The 14,402-nt window shown below is 58.0% G+C and overlaps 1 protein-coding gene across 1 annotated transcript; it reads right to left on the bottom strand.

Moving 5' to 3' along the window:
• Nucleotides 1–1,622: 1,622 nt before the first annotated feature.
• Nucleotides 1,623–13,824, bottom strand: CACTIN (cactin, spliceosome C complex subunit). Its single transcript, XM_068980338.1, has 10 exons — nt 13,652–13,824; nt 10,494–10,983; nt 9,840–9,935; nt 9,233–9,378; nt 8,266–8,428; nt 8,072–8,186; nt 4,470–4,662; nt 3,912–4,034; nt 3,552–3,832; nt 1,623–3,049 (listed from the first exon to the last, which is right to left on the bottom strand). The coding sequence occupies exons 1-10, from the start codon at nt 13,822–13,824 to the stop codon at nt 2,559–2,561; spliced, it is 2,271 nt and encodes a 756-aa protein (XP_068836439.1). The 3' UTR covers nt 1,623–2,558.
• Between the last annotated feature and the right edge of the window lie 578 nt (nt 13,825–14,402).

Genomic DNA, 14,402 nt, shown 5'->3' with positions numbered 1-14,402 from the left:
ACCCACTCCAATATCCTGGCCTGGAGAATCCCCACAGAGGAGCCTGGTGGGCTACAGTCCATGGGGTCACACAGTAGGACACGACTGAGTGAATTTCAGTTCACTTCACTGCCCTGGAAGTACCTGTTGTCTTTTCCTCTGCAAGGCAGGCCCAACTTCCTTCTCTGTCCGGCAGCCCTGTTTTCCCGGGCCTGGCATGGCCCTTTCCCAGGGAACCTTCAGAACCCCTTCTGGGACCCCTAGACCTTGTGCCTCCCCTGCCCCAGCCTGACCCCTTGCCTGGAGCCGCTCTCCTCCCTCTGGACTGGGGGCTCCTGCTAAACACGTGCCCAGCGATTTGGGGACATGGCTGCCTTGTTCCCCTCCCCCAGAGCCACTGCCTCCCTTGGGGGTCTACAGGCCACCTGGATTGCAGAAGTGAAGTGAGGAGGGACCGAGAAGCTGGGGCTGGTAGGACTCCTCTTGGGGCAGCTAGGGAACCTGAGGCTGGAAATGGGAGGTTGGAGAAGGCTGGGTTCTAACTCTGACTGCTGGTTTCCAGGCTTGAAAACATGGGCCTCTGTGAATCTGTTCCCCAAGTGGATGTAAATGCTGTCATGTATGGCTGGCGTGAGGTCTGCATAACGGCTGCTAAAGGCCAGATCATTGCAGCCACACACAGCCTGCATGTTGAGAGCAGAACAGGGCCCCACCCATCTGGTGAGCAAGCTCTGCCCCAGACTCGACCTTGCTCCAGGGCCTGTCCTGCTCCTGAGGGTGGAGCAGGCCCGGCATCAACTGGAAGCCAGAAGATGCTGATTGCTCTGACAATCAGCCATTGATTAGTGATGTCCATGGAGGGTCCCAAAGGGGATGGATGGGGTCTTCATGCTGCTGTAAAAGATACTCTTCCACCTGGACCAGGCTGGCTGGGTGGGCCAGGGTCTACAAGTGGGGAGTGGGCGCCCCTTGACTACATGCACTTCGCCCCCGAGTCCCCAGGCCCTGCTATCTAGAACATGTCCACTGATGAGAACATGTGGGGTGGGGCACATCAGCGGAGGCCAGAGCTGAACCAGAGGCTCCAGGACACAGTTAAGTCAGGGTTGGGAGACGACTGGGGGACCTGGGGCTGTCAGTCTCAGTGCTGGGGACCTAGGAGCAGATCACGCTCTGAGGGTGGCCATCCTGGGCACGGTGGGGTGTGGAGCACCCCCGCCCTGATGTCAGGAGTCCCCCAGGTCCTGACAACCACAGTTGTCCCTAGGCACTGCTGAGCATCGTCCCCTGGGTTAGGTGAGCAGCTAAGCACCCCCTGGAGTGTTTAGGAATGCGCCCTCCTTCTGGGGGGTGAGGGTGGGGGCCAAAGATGGAGGAAACCCTCAGATGACAAGGAGCTCCCTCGGGAACCATTACCGACTATTTTTAGGGGCTGTACTTGTTTTCTAAAGGTCTTGGTTATTTGGTGTCTTAGTTCTGACAGATGTGCTGTGGTTACACAAGATGTTAGCAATGTGGACAGCTGGGTGTGGATATGGGCGTTGAGGGCGGGAACGTGAGACAACCTCTGTGGCATTTCTGACAATCTAAAATTATTCTAAAATAAAATGTTTATTAAAAAACATGCACTCTCACAAATAGACCAATTAAAGGAAAATAAACAAGATTTTTCTCCCCCCACCTAAAAATATCTTTGTAGAGAAACAACCTGAAATGTACATATTTCCAGATGAAATAAGGTGTCTGGACCACGCTGTCTGAGGAGTGGAGGCAGCCCTTCAGGCTTCTTCCCACTTGAGGCTGGAAATGTCTCCATAAGAAATTGTTAAAAAGCAGTCTGTTTCTGGGGCGGGGCAGGGACAGGGGCTGGCCTGGGGCCCCGCTGGCAGTCTGTGACCTGGTGAGAGATTGTACCTGTCAGACTCTCCACTGTCCCCATTCAAGACTCGGGGACAAGGAGGGTGGCTCTGGGTGGCAGCCTTAAGGGACCAGAGAATGCCCAGGCCAGATGGGGGCCCTGGAGCGGCAGCTATGGAAGGATATTGCTCCCAGACTTGATAGTGGGCAGTAACAGGACCTCCGTGCCCATGGGGAGGAGAATGACCCCCAGCCAGCACAGGGGGTGAGCTGGGGGACCTGAGAGCTCAGACATCCCCGGATGGCCTCTTGGGAAGCATGCACTCAAGGCCCTGGAGCCTGGGTCCCATTGGTCCCACACCCACCCGTCAGCAACCTGGGCCAGTGAGTGCCCTGCCAGCCCTGAGGCCCTGACTTGAGATGGCCGACATGGGGCCTCTCTCGCTTGGGGCTTAGCGTCAGCCCAGGGACTGAGGTCTGACAACACCTGCCAGGTCCCCTGGGCTCTGAAAACCCCCTAGCAGCCCCTCCAGTGTGTCAGTGCCACAGGCCCACCTGTCTGTGCATCCCCTCAGTGTTCCCAGGTAGGCTCCGCAGGGAAGTGGGACCTGTTCATGCAGGGAAGGGGGGGCGCCCTGCGAGGACCAGGCCCTGCCAGGGGAGGCTGCCGGCTCTGCACAAGCCCTCTCTGGGTTGTGGGGCTCCAGGAAGGGGCCCGGCCATCACCGCCGGTAGCGGTAGCGTTTGAAGTGGAACCAGAGCTGGAAGATGCCGTTGGCAAACTGGCAGCGGAAGCCGTGGCGGTGCGAATACTCCCACTCGCGGTTGACGATCTTGAAGGCGATGTCCTCGTAGGGCGGCCCGGCATGGAAGCGGAGCGTAGCGAAGTCCTTGTTGTCGGCGCAGGCCTCCAGGAAGTACTCGGGCGTGGAGCGCTTGTCGATGAGATCAGGGTAGAAGATGTTGAACTTGTAGCCCTGCACGATCTTGGGTGGTGGGTTGTCGAAGTCGTAGTGCGTCTGGTTGTACTTGTTCCACTCGAAGCCGGTGTGCACGCGGTTGAAGAAGCGCGGCTTGCGCGGCCGGTACTTGTCCGCCCACAGGTAGGCCTTGCCGGTCAGCGGCATCTCCACGCTGAACTGGGCCTCGTCCTGGCCCATGCCCTCCTTGGCTCGCCGGAAGAAGATGTCCTCTGCACTCTCGCTGGCGTCGCCTGCAGGGGGTGAGGTGGGGGGCGCGTTACCTGGGACCCTGGACACCCTCCTCTGGTCGCCCTGCCTGTCACACTCCCCACTCCCAGCCTGCCTGCCCTGCGCCCCCTGTCCTCCAAGGTGGGCACCAAACACCACGTGTCCCCTGCCGAGTTGCCCTAAGGGCCTGGTAGTTAAAAGGCCCGCATGGGGACCTTGGATCCAGTCTCCCCGAGGCAGTCTCTCCTCTGTACCAGGGATGATGGCCGCCCTGGGAGGCCCAGGCCCTGGCCCACGGCCATGTAAGGAGCTCAGAGCAGAGCCGGGCACTGGAGGTAAACACCACCGTCCCTGTGTCCTTTGGACAAATGAGCGACCAAGTGAACAAAGGGACACTCAGGAGAGCTGGAGGAGGAGGATCCAAGTGGGCTCAAGGACAATGCCCTCTTCTCTGCCGGGAAGCTCCAGCCTTGCCCACCCCATAAATTGGGAAGCCCCACTTCTTGCCCCACCCCCACTGCACACCTGTGACCTGAAGCTGCTGCCTCGACAGCTGCAGGCGCTGCAGGTCCTCGTCCGGCTCCAGCACGTGGGCATCCAGTGGCAGCTCATGAGCCGTGAGCAGCCGAGGGCTGTACTTGCCGGCGTCGTAGTCGTCCAGGCTCTGCTGGATCAGGTCCTCCTCCATAAGCACCGCCTCCCCGTCCCCCTCGCCCTCCACTGGCGTGGCCCCTTCAGCCTCCGGCTCCGCGGGGCCGCCCTCCGAGGGCCCAGGTGGGGTGGGGGCTGGGTCCTCAGGCTCCAGGCTGCAGAGAGGGCTGGGCTGAGCAGGGCCGGCGGCGGGAGAGGGTCTTGGGGAGTGGGGACAGATAGGGCAGGACTTACCTGTGGCCAGGAGATGGCGGCTCCTGCTTGAGGATGGGGAATAGCGGCTCACTCTCCACGCCCTGCTCTTGCTTCAGCTTGTACAGCTTCTGCCGCAGCACATCCTGGTGCCGCTCCCGGAGCCTGGAGGGCAGGCCAGGCAGTCATCCGGAAGCCCTATGGGGAAGGCCCCTACCCAAGATTTCTCATGACCCCCAATTTGCAGTAAGGACCAGGTTGAGGGCAACAAGGGGCTGCAGCACAGACACCGGGAGGGGGCAGGTCCCTGCCCTGGGCCGGAAAAGGACCACGGACTGGTGAGGAAGAGGATAAATTTAGAAGTGACTGCATTCTGTGGCAGACAGGAACTGTGTTTACACGATGGTCCCAAGCATGCAGAAAATTCAAACATTGGGAGCGTGGAGCCTGGGGATGGGGGAGGCAGTGGCCTCTGGGGCTTCCCGTGATATCTACTGACCCAGGAAAACAAAGATCAAGTGCTCAGTGGAGGCTGGAAGGAAGGTGGAAAGGTGGCTGGGAGCTGGTGGGGGGGCTCCCAGGGAGGCCCCACTCGCTTACCTGGCACGTGCCATGTGGGCCCGCAGCTGTTGCAGCAGGCTCTCCCAGTAGCCCATGTCCAGGTTGGGGCCCCCAGCCCGGATCTTGCCCTCGATGCCTTGGAAAATGACCTGCAGCTGGCTGTATGTCTTCCCCTTGAAGACTGACTGCACGTCGGAACTGACTGAGGCGTTGACCCCCTCTCGCCGCTCACCTGCAGTGGGACGGGGGTGGCTCGGGTAAGGGCTGGGCCCAGGCCCTAACCCCTCAAATTTGAGAGGCCCTAACCCCTCAAATTTGAGAGGCCCCAGATAGCGAGGCAAAGGCTGACTGACCCCTGTCCCTCACACTGGCTGGCTTCCTTGTGTGGCTCATCAGACAGCGAGCTGTGTACCCTCCCGCTCAGCCCCAGGGCCTCTGCACATGCCATGCGAGCTTCCCACCAGCAGTAAGTTCTTCCCCATGAAGCTGGCCTCCTAGATCCCAGCCATCCTCAGTCCTGAGACAATGTCCCGTCTGCCGAGAGGCCTTCCACAGTCACCAGCCTACTCCCTTGGCCTAAGGGACCTCCAGCTGCTATTTGCTTAGCACGGTGCTGGGGTGGGTGAATGGAGGGCAGGCAACCAGCTCGTGTTCCCTGCTCAAAAGCTGGCTTCTCCAACCCCTGCCAGTGGACAGAGGGTCAGTTAATCAGACAGGGTCAAGAAGAACCCGAGTCCCTTCAGCCAACCAACGTGGGACTCTGCAACCAGCAGTTGGGCTCCCAAGCAGCACTGGCTTCAGTGGGACCTGTAGGACCTGCAGCCTGGCTGTGGTCTCTCACAGGTGCAAACATATCATGGGACCAAAACTGAATCTGGCAGCAGCCTTCACACCCAGCCAGGCAGGACTGTGTCCTACACTGACTCAGACATAAGCCAGGGGCTTATGTCTCAACATCTGCTTGTTGAGACAGATGGAGCCACCAGTGAAAATTTAACAATCCATAGAAGCCACAGGCGCTAAGCCACTGTCTAAAGGACCTAAGGGGGCTTTAACAGGGTGGGGAACTGGGGAGGCCACACAAGTCCGAGGACCCACTTTCTCCTGCACACCCTACTGTATAGTGAGGATTCCCCAGCTACAGAGAGAGAAGGGGAGGTGATGGGAGGGGAAAAGGAAAAAAAACAAAGGTGGACTTTCCTAAAGGTCCAGGGATTAAGACTCTGCTTCCACTACAGTGGGTACAAGTTCAATCCCCAGGTGGGCAAGTTCCATATGCAGTGCGCCCAGGGGTGCGGCAACAGGAAAGAGGAAAGAGAAGGAAAAGAAGGAAGGAAAGGAAAGGGCCGGTCTGGGCTCTGGGAACAGGGGGGTCACACCTCTCAGCTCCCCTCCTCTCTCGGAAATCAGGCCCAAAGCAAACAAACACACTTGCTCTTTGAGGACACCTGGAGCCACCTGGGGCCCCAACCACAACACGCAGGGGGAAAGGGGACAGAGGGGCCACTGATGTGGTGGGGATGGGGGAGGGGCCATGGGCCAGGCACTCGGGGAGCTCTGGAAACAGGGCTGGGGTATGGGACTGGGGACAGACATTTGGCATAATGTCCCTTCACTTTCCTGCAGCCTTGGGGTGGGCTGTGCTTCAGAAGGAAAATGCCCAGAGCCGAGCTCCAGCCCCAGCCCTGCAAACACCAGCGAGGGGAGAGGAAATGCTTCCTGACATGTGGGACACCAACAATTTCCTGCCCCGCTCCAGAAGTTACTGGAGGGTGTGGGGCCAAGATGCAGAAAAGAGCCGTGGGGTCCCAGAAAGCAGGGCTCCACTGCTGGTGTGAAGGCAGGAAGCCCCAGAAGGGTGGTGGCGGACAACCCCACCCTCAAGGGAACAGGGAGGAAGGGCCCAGGGAGGGGGCAGTGGGCCAGATGGGACCCTCCAGGTGTCTGCCCCCATGGGGAGTGAAGCGGAAGGTGGGGAGTGAAGCGGAAGGTGGGGAGTGAAGCGGAAGGTGGGGAGTGAAGCGGAAGGTGGGGAGTGAAGCGGAAGGTGGGGTCATCGGTGAAAAATCCCCCATGCCTTCCATAGTCCTGAGCTTAGGCGTCAACTCCATAAAGGTGGATGCTGTTTTGAATGTTTTGACCATGTGCTCACTTCTCTTCTGGCAACCCTCCGGGAGGTTGTCCCCTGCGCACAGGAAGGACACCCAGGCTCTGGGGAGGCTGCTGACCACCCCTGGTGGCCGAGCTACTCGCTTGCTGGCCTGGGTGTGCCCCCAGAGCCATGCCCCAGGCTGTCATCCAGTCCAAGGGCCTTGCGGCACCTCTCAACCAGCACCTCTGCCAACCAAGCAGGTGTTTCTGGACGTTTCTGTTGTTGTTTCGGGGTTTTTTTGGTCGTACCGGGAGGGTTGTACAAGCTTAGTTTCCCGACCAGGGACAGAACCCGGGGCCTGCAGCAGTGGGAACGCCGGGCCCTAACTGCTGTGCAGCCGTGGAAGGCCTCTGGACACGCACTGCTGATGGCAGAGCTCCTTCCTTTCTCTGGGACTCACTACAGGATGCGCCCTGAGAGGAGGGCTGAGAGAAATACAACTCCACTTTTGAAGATAAAGGATGCTCCTCCTCTTCCTAAGAGGAAGGAAACGGCCCCGACCACCCTGTCTGAGCAGAATGTACATAGGCTCAGGGGACAGACGGCGCCTGTTCTTCAGCCGCCGTGGGCGGGCAGCGAGATACGGGGCTGAGAGCTTAGCGACACAGGCTCAAGGCCCCCAGGAGCTGGATGCCGTTAAAGCCAGTGGCTTCAAGGGGCAGGGGCGGCGGGGCTCCTGTGATTGCGGACAAGCTTTTATAACACTGGCTCTCAACCAGAGTTGAACCTGCTTCCTCTCAGGGGACACTGGGCCATATAGGGAACATCTGTGATTGTCACAACTGGGAGCTCTTGGCAGTGAGTGGGTGGGGGCAGGGAGGCTGTCCACACCCCACAGGGCCCAGGACAGGCCCACAGAAAATGGTCTGGGCCCAGATGTCAGCAGTGCTGTGGGGGGAGACACTGCTTAGAGCTTGTCCTCTTTGCAATTATACGCAAGTAATCATTTTGAAGAGAAGAAAAGCAATTAAAAAGGAACACAAATTTCCTTAGTGGTCCAGTGGTTAAGACTTGGAGCTTCCACTGCAAGGGGCATGAGTTTGATCCCTGGTCAGGGAACTAAGACCTCACAAAACACATGGCGTGGCCAGAAAAACACCCAAAACAAGAAAAAAGCCCTCCACACAGCACAGGTTCCTACCAAGTGACAACAGGAGCTAGGTCCTGTTCTCACTCAAACAGATTGAGCCTCCAGTGAAAACTTAACACCCAAACAGAAGAGTCCCACTGGTGTTGATACCACAGAACCCAAGAGCTAGGTGATTACTTAAAGGAAGCCCTTGGCACTACTGGGTGAGACTCCCCCACCAGCAGAAGAGCCCCTCACTTAGCACCAGCCGCTCCTGATGGCTTGCAGAGAGGCCTGATGAGGCTGTGGCTACCCCAGGGGGGAGGCAGAGACTTGCAGAGAATCGGGTCTTCTGTGGAGCCACCTGACCTGCTCCTACCAGACCCAGAGGTGCGATACTGCTGGCCTGGCCCACATTACCTGGCCCTTTCCCCGAGGCCTCTAGCTTTCGGAGCTTGGAGATCTCGTCCTCTGTAATGATCGTCATGTCCCTCCAGAAGTCTGCATTCTTGCCCTGCTCGAGTTCCATGTAGACCTGGAGAAGGGGGCACAGACGGTGTGAGGGCACGGCTGGGGCCGGGAGGTGGTGGTGGTGGGCACACCGCAGGGCGCACCTGGATGTCCTCTAGCAAGTCCTCCATGTCAGCCACGGTGAGGCCGTTGAGGAAGGTATAGGGCTCGTGCATCTCCACGGCCAGGTCGTCGTCCTCGGCGCTGATGTACTTGGCCAGCAGGTCGATGGGCTTGGCCCGTCCGTCCCGGATGCGGATCTTGGACCTGCCAGGGAGCAGAGGGCAGAGTCAGAGCCAGGGGCAAGTCCTCCCTCCCGGACTGGGAGCCAGGAGAGAAGCCCAGCCTGCTGTGGGCGGCAGTCAGGGAAGGCTTTGAGGAGGCATCAGGCCAAGAAGCAAGAAAAGTTGGAAGGGACAGGCCCTGAAAGAGGCAGAGACAGGGGCAAGGTGGGGTCTGAAGAACAATGGGTGGGCCACGAGAGAGGGGCAGAGAGGACAGCCCAAGTGAAAGATCTAAAGCCTCAGTGCTGTGCATGGGGCCGGGCATCAGAGGCTAACCCTGTTCCAACCCCAGAGAGCCCTGTGACCAGGCAGGTCTGAGCCCCTGGGGACTGTGGGTAGACAGGTGAATAGGGGCCAGGCCTGAGGCTCGCACAGCCCACATGACCTTGGACAACTCTTGACACCTCAGGAGACTTGCTATCCTTGTTTGTAGATGAAACTGATGAGCAAAACGCCTCAAAGGCTGGGGACAGCCAGGGCCTAGCCAGTCAGGGCTGGTTGGTACCCTCTACTCAGCAATGATGAAGGAAGCAGACAGAAAGTGGGTCAGGAGGGGCCCTGAGGAGGTGCGGGGTGCAAGCCTGAGGGCCAAGGGGGCAGGGTGGGGAGCAAGGGTGGGTTCCACTCCCTTAGGTCCAGGAAGAGGGGGCGTCTAGGAGGAGGAGGGGCATGCCCAGGAGCAGGAGGAGGGGCAAGCCCAGGAGCAGGAGGAGGAAGAGGAGAAAGGGCGGGTTTAGTAGGAGAAGGGGCGGGCCCAGGAGGAGGAGGGGTTGGGGAGCCCAAGCACCGAAGCTTGGCCTGCTGCAGGTGAAAGTTGTCTTCCTGCTCCTCCCAGGTCTTGAAGTGCTCCGCCTCCTTCTCTCGCTGCAGCATCTCCAGCTCCTGCTCCCGCATGGCCTTCTCTCGCTCCCGCTCCAGCCGCAGCTGCTTCACCTGAGGGCACATACAGAGAATGACGGGGGACAGCAGACGACGGGGTCTCGTGGGGTCTGCCCTTATCCTCTCGGCCTGTGGGGTTCCCCAAGGTTTTGAGGGGGTACTGTTCCTGGAGCCTGGCCCCAGGAATCCATCCAGGGCTGCCTGAAGCTCTGGACAGATCCTGGGGCCGAAGGGAACCTTCTTTCTACTAGAGACACAGTAGCTTTAGTGCCCAGGGCTGGTCTGGCCACCCAGCAGGGAGGGCCTTAGAATAAATCCTGGAGGCCAGCAAAGCTGAGGTACTGTCACTGCCTGAGCCTCTGGATCCAGCCATGCCTGAGGCCAATCTCCCCTCAACTTTCCACGAAAGCCAATCAGGTCCCCCTGGACTTAAGTCAGGGTGAGCCAGACTCACTTTCTGTCTGCTTCCCGTGGATCCCTCAGGAGGGAAGCAGGGAATCCCAGGACGCCCCCACCTTTTGCAGCTCCAGACGGTTGTCTTCCTGGATCCTCTTGTTCCGCTCCTTCAGCTCCTTCTCCTCCAGGTGGCTGATCCCCTTCTTCTCTAGGGCCTGGAAGGGCCAACCACACGCCCGCTGAGACAGATGCCTCCTCCCACCACCCTCCCTGGGAACACCCAGCACAGCCTCCCACACTTCATAACTGCTCTACCAGGCGGGGACCCATCAGGCCGAAGCACCTGCTCTGCTGATGAGGGGTGTGAGGCTGAGGGAATCGGCTGCCTGCAGGAACTGCTGCCTGCAGAATCAGCTCAGTCCACTCCAGCATCGTGGAGCTCTGTCTGCCCCGACCATGGAATCCCACCCTACATGTGATGCTGAAACCCTGTTCTCCCATTCTGCTTGAGGTTAGGCTGGTTCTGTGGGTGGAGGACCTGCAATTTTACACCACAGGAGAGCGTCATCAGAGGAGAAGCTGGCGGAAGCTGGTGTGTGTGCTCGTGCAGGCACACAATGTCAGTGGCAGGTACAACCTGGGCACATGCACTGGGAATGCTAAACAACGTCTTTGGAAATAAGCTTTAACCAGCGTATGAAGCAAAAAGGCAGAAAGGACTGGCAAGCAGCATGAGCAGGACTAAGGGCCCAGCCTGGCTGCCCGAGGCTCACCTTGTTCCAGATGAAGGTGCCCAGCAGATTGTTGTCACCAAAGGGGTTGTCGGTGTTGGTATAACCCATGTACTCCTCGCCCCAGCCCATCTTCTCCCGTTTCTTCCGCTCCTTGGCCTCCTTCTTGGCCAGCCGACGTGCCCGCTTCTCCTCGGGAGTCTCGAAGGCCTTCATCAGCTCCTCCTGCTGCTTCCGTTCTTCGCGCAGCCGCAGGCGTTCCTGCAGGCTCTGTTGCTGGCTCAGGGCTGCCGCCGCTGCTTCCCGAGGACTCTGTGAGTGGTCCCTGGATGCGGAGCTGGACGCTGAGGAGCCTGGGGACCAGGAACGTGTCCGTTGCCGCCGCTGCCGGCGAGGCCACTGGCCCCGCTGCTGCTGCTGCTGCTCATCACTCGAGTCAGACTGAGAGGAGCGGTTCTGGGCGCGCCGGTGGGCAGGAGAGGGGCTCCAGCTCTGCCTGCCTCGCCGTGGCCGCTCCTCTTCTGAATCTGACCTGTGGAGGGAACCCGAGAAGCTCTGCTTGCCGCCAGCTGGCCAGTCACCTGTCCCATTGCCACTGACTGGGCAGGCACGTGCTGGGGGCCAGGAGCTGGTCTAGGTTCTGGGAACATGGCAGTGACCCAAACACTGATGGTCCCTGCTTTTGCGGGGCTCACATCAACAAGTGTGACACTAGATGGGACCATGAGCCACTAGGATAGAGACAGTGCATTAGGGCATGCAGAGATCAGAGAGGAGCTCGCTAAGAAGGTGACACTGGAGGAAGTGTGGGGGAGCTATGGGGAGACCTGGAGAGAGTGATGGGGCAAAGGGCACAGCAGGAGCAAAGGCCCTTGGGCAGGAACTCATCTGGCATATTTAAACAGCAGCAGGTAGGCCTGTGTGACTGGAACAGAGTGAGTGAGGGGGAGAATGGGAGGAAGGGCAGGAGGGCAGGTGGCCTGGGCCAGATGGTGAGGGAACTATAAGCTCTGTCCAAGGTGTCCAGGGGGGCTTTCCTGGTAGACCAGTTGTCAAGAATTTGCCTGCAATGCAGGAGACATGGGTTTGATCCCTGGGTTGGGAAGATCCCCTGGAGAAGGAAATGGCAACCTACTCCAGTATTCTTGCCTAGAGAATTCAATGGACAGAGGAACCTGGTGGGCTATAGTCCATGGGATTGCAAAAAGAGTCAGACAGAAACTAGCAACTAAACAATAATAACAAGGTGTCCAGGGAGGGCAATGGCAACCCACTCTGGTGCTCTTGCCTGGAAAATCCCATGGCTGGAGGAGCCTTGTAAGCTGTAGTCCAAGGGGTCGCTAAGAGTCGGACACGACTGAGCAACTTCACTTTCACTTTTCACTTTCATGCATTGGAGCAGGAAATGGCAACCCACTCCAGTGTTCTTGCCTGGAGAATCCCAGGGACAGGGGAGCCTGGTGGGCTTCCGTCTATGGGGTTGCACGGAGTCGGACACAACTGAAGCGACTTAGCAGCAGCAGGGAGGGCTTACAGAAAGAAGGTGGTGTTTACCAGCTCTATAGGACAGGCAGGAGTTAAGACTGGCGGGAATACAGAGCCTTGACGGGGCAGGTGAGGCGGGCAGGCAAAGTACGAACCCTGGGGATAGATTCTTTAATGGTGGGGGCCTTTGAGCAACTAAACCTGTCTTTATTTTGTCCGATGCTCCACCCATTAACCTCAACCGACAAAAAATTTACACCTTGAAAACCAATTATTTGGCATTAAACAAAAACTACAAATTTGGTCAAATCTTCATAAATGACATTGATTTTCACGACCTATCTAGAGTGGCTGATTCTTGTGAATAACTAAAATCTTAGAAACCAACAGGTGACAATAACAATTTCTTGCTACCCACAAACCACTGCTAAAACATCAACATTAAACGTTAAACCAGAGTCAGCAAACTTTTTCTGTGAAAGGCCAGATGGTCTATGGCACAGTAACTCAACTCTGCTATCACAGGGCAAAAGTGGCCCATGAACAGCACATGAACTAACGGGCATAAGTTTGTTCAATAAAATTTTATTTCTAGACACCGAAACTTGAATTTCATGTAATTTTAATGTGTCATGAAATACAACTCTTTTGTCTTTCCCATCCCACCCCCTCCTCTTGACATTTAAACATGTAAAAGCTATTCTTGGTTCACAGGCTGTAGTTTACTAAATCCTGGTTTAAACCATCTCTTTACTATTTTCACTCCTTTTATCTTCCTGGAATTCCTGGGTGACAGTGATCTTATGAGACTCAAAAGGAAAAGCCACCTTCTCAAACCTAGAGGGTGATCAGTGGATGACAGCCACCCTGGCTATGGTGTGGAGAACAGGCTGGAGGGATGGGAGACAGTGCATGCTTCCAGAGCCCCTGTGGGGATCCTGAGAACACAGATGACAGAACTTGAATGAAAGTGGGGCAGGGACTGTCAGTTACAAGCTGAGCCAGCAGTAGAACCCAGCTCTGAGAGTCAACCCCTGTTTCCATGCTGATTCCCTTGTGTTGGAACAGACTCAAGCAGACTCAAGCCAAGTCTGGTCAGGTGCCCCATCTCCAGAAGAAAAGGGCTGTGGGCAGATGGGAAGCTGAGCAACAAGTCCGAGGACTCAACTGAGTCCTGCCACCTGTCATCAACCGTTCTTCTCTCTCACACCCCAGGAATAAGTGTTGTCACTTTTACTTCGGAAATCCCTCTCCAATCTACCCACTTTCTCACTGTACCTTCCCACAGCCTCCCCTCGAGAAAGTCATCATCTGTTGCCTGGACAACTGTTACTACGTTCCTGCTCCTTGGTGTCACTCCTGCAGTCCCGCTGAGCCCCTTCTCCAGGCGAAAACCAGTGGGAATTGTGCAAGGTAATCCAGACATCACTTCTTGATTCGAAATCCTCCACAGCTCCCTACTCCCCTCTAAATAACCCTCAAATGCTTCAACTGTACACAAGCCTGCACGATCTGGTCTCCAGCTTCCTCTCCGACCTCATCGATTCCCCAACGCCTAGCTCGCGGAGCCTCTCGCTTTCCTATCCCTGCCTGATTAATTCCGACGTGCTCAGACGTCCCCTTTTTCAGGAAGCTCTCCCTGACTAGCTCGAGGGGCTTTCAGCTCCCCAAAGGCTGGAGCTGGACCTCCAGCGCGGCTCACACAGCGACCCTACCTGCGCTCCCGACTCCTCCGCCTCCGTCTGCGTCGCCCCTCGTCGTCTCGGCGACGCCGGTTTCGCCGCCCATGGCTTCCGCTCCGACTTCGGCTCCGATTCCCGCTCCGGCTCCGTTGCCTTCGACCCCTGCGACCAGCCGACCGCGAGCGCGAGCGTGTATCCCGACCCATCGGCTGGAACGGCGGCGACGGCGCTGACACAAATACCCGGGGCCTGTGCCGGGGGCTTTCCTCGCTTGTGGCGCGTGCCTGGTTGCCCCGCCCACGCCTGAGCAGGGAGATTGGAACCCATCCTGTCACCCCATGCCGCGGGGACTTCCATCCTCCTTAACCTCTCCACTATCCTCAATGTGGCCTAAGTGATGAACTCCGGCCGGACTGTCGCCGCCAGAATTTGGGATTCGCTCTTCAGGCAATACTAGGGGCAGGCCCAGGTGGGTCCTAGCACCTTAGCGAATCAGAGGGGCAGTGGGCGGAGCAAATGCGAACGGGACCTGTAAGGGGCGGGGCCTGGGGAGGCGGGACCAAGAAGCCGGCCCAGAGAGGAAGAGGAGCGGGCATGGGAGGGGTCTAGGAGGCGTGGTCAAGAGAAGGCGGGGTCTCTGGGGCGTGGGCAAGGGGACGTGCCTTGGGGGGAACTCTCGCTGGTCTTGAGGCGGGGAAGCCCCCAGACTGTAGGTTTAAATCCCGGCTGCTCCAGTCCAGGGGTGAGTGCTGGGATGCAGACCGAGAAGTCTTAGATGATGGGC

The sequence above is a fragment of the Capricornis sumatraensis genome, chromosome 9 (genome assembly GCF_032405125.1).
Source record: "Capricornis sumatraensis isolate serow.1 chromosome 9, serow.2, whole genome shotgun sequence".
Taxonomy (NCBI): Eukaryota; Metazoa; Chordata; class Mammalia; order Artiodactyla; family Bovidae; genus Capricornis; species Capricornis sumatraensis.
This window is presented reverse-complemented; position numbering and strand designations above follow the sequence as displayed.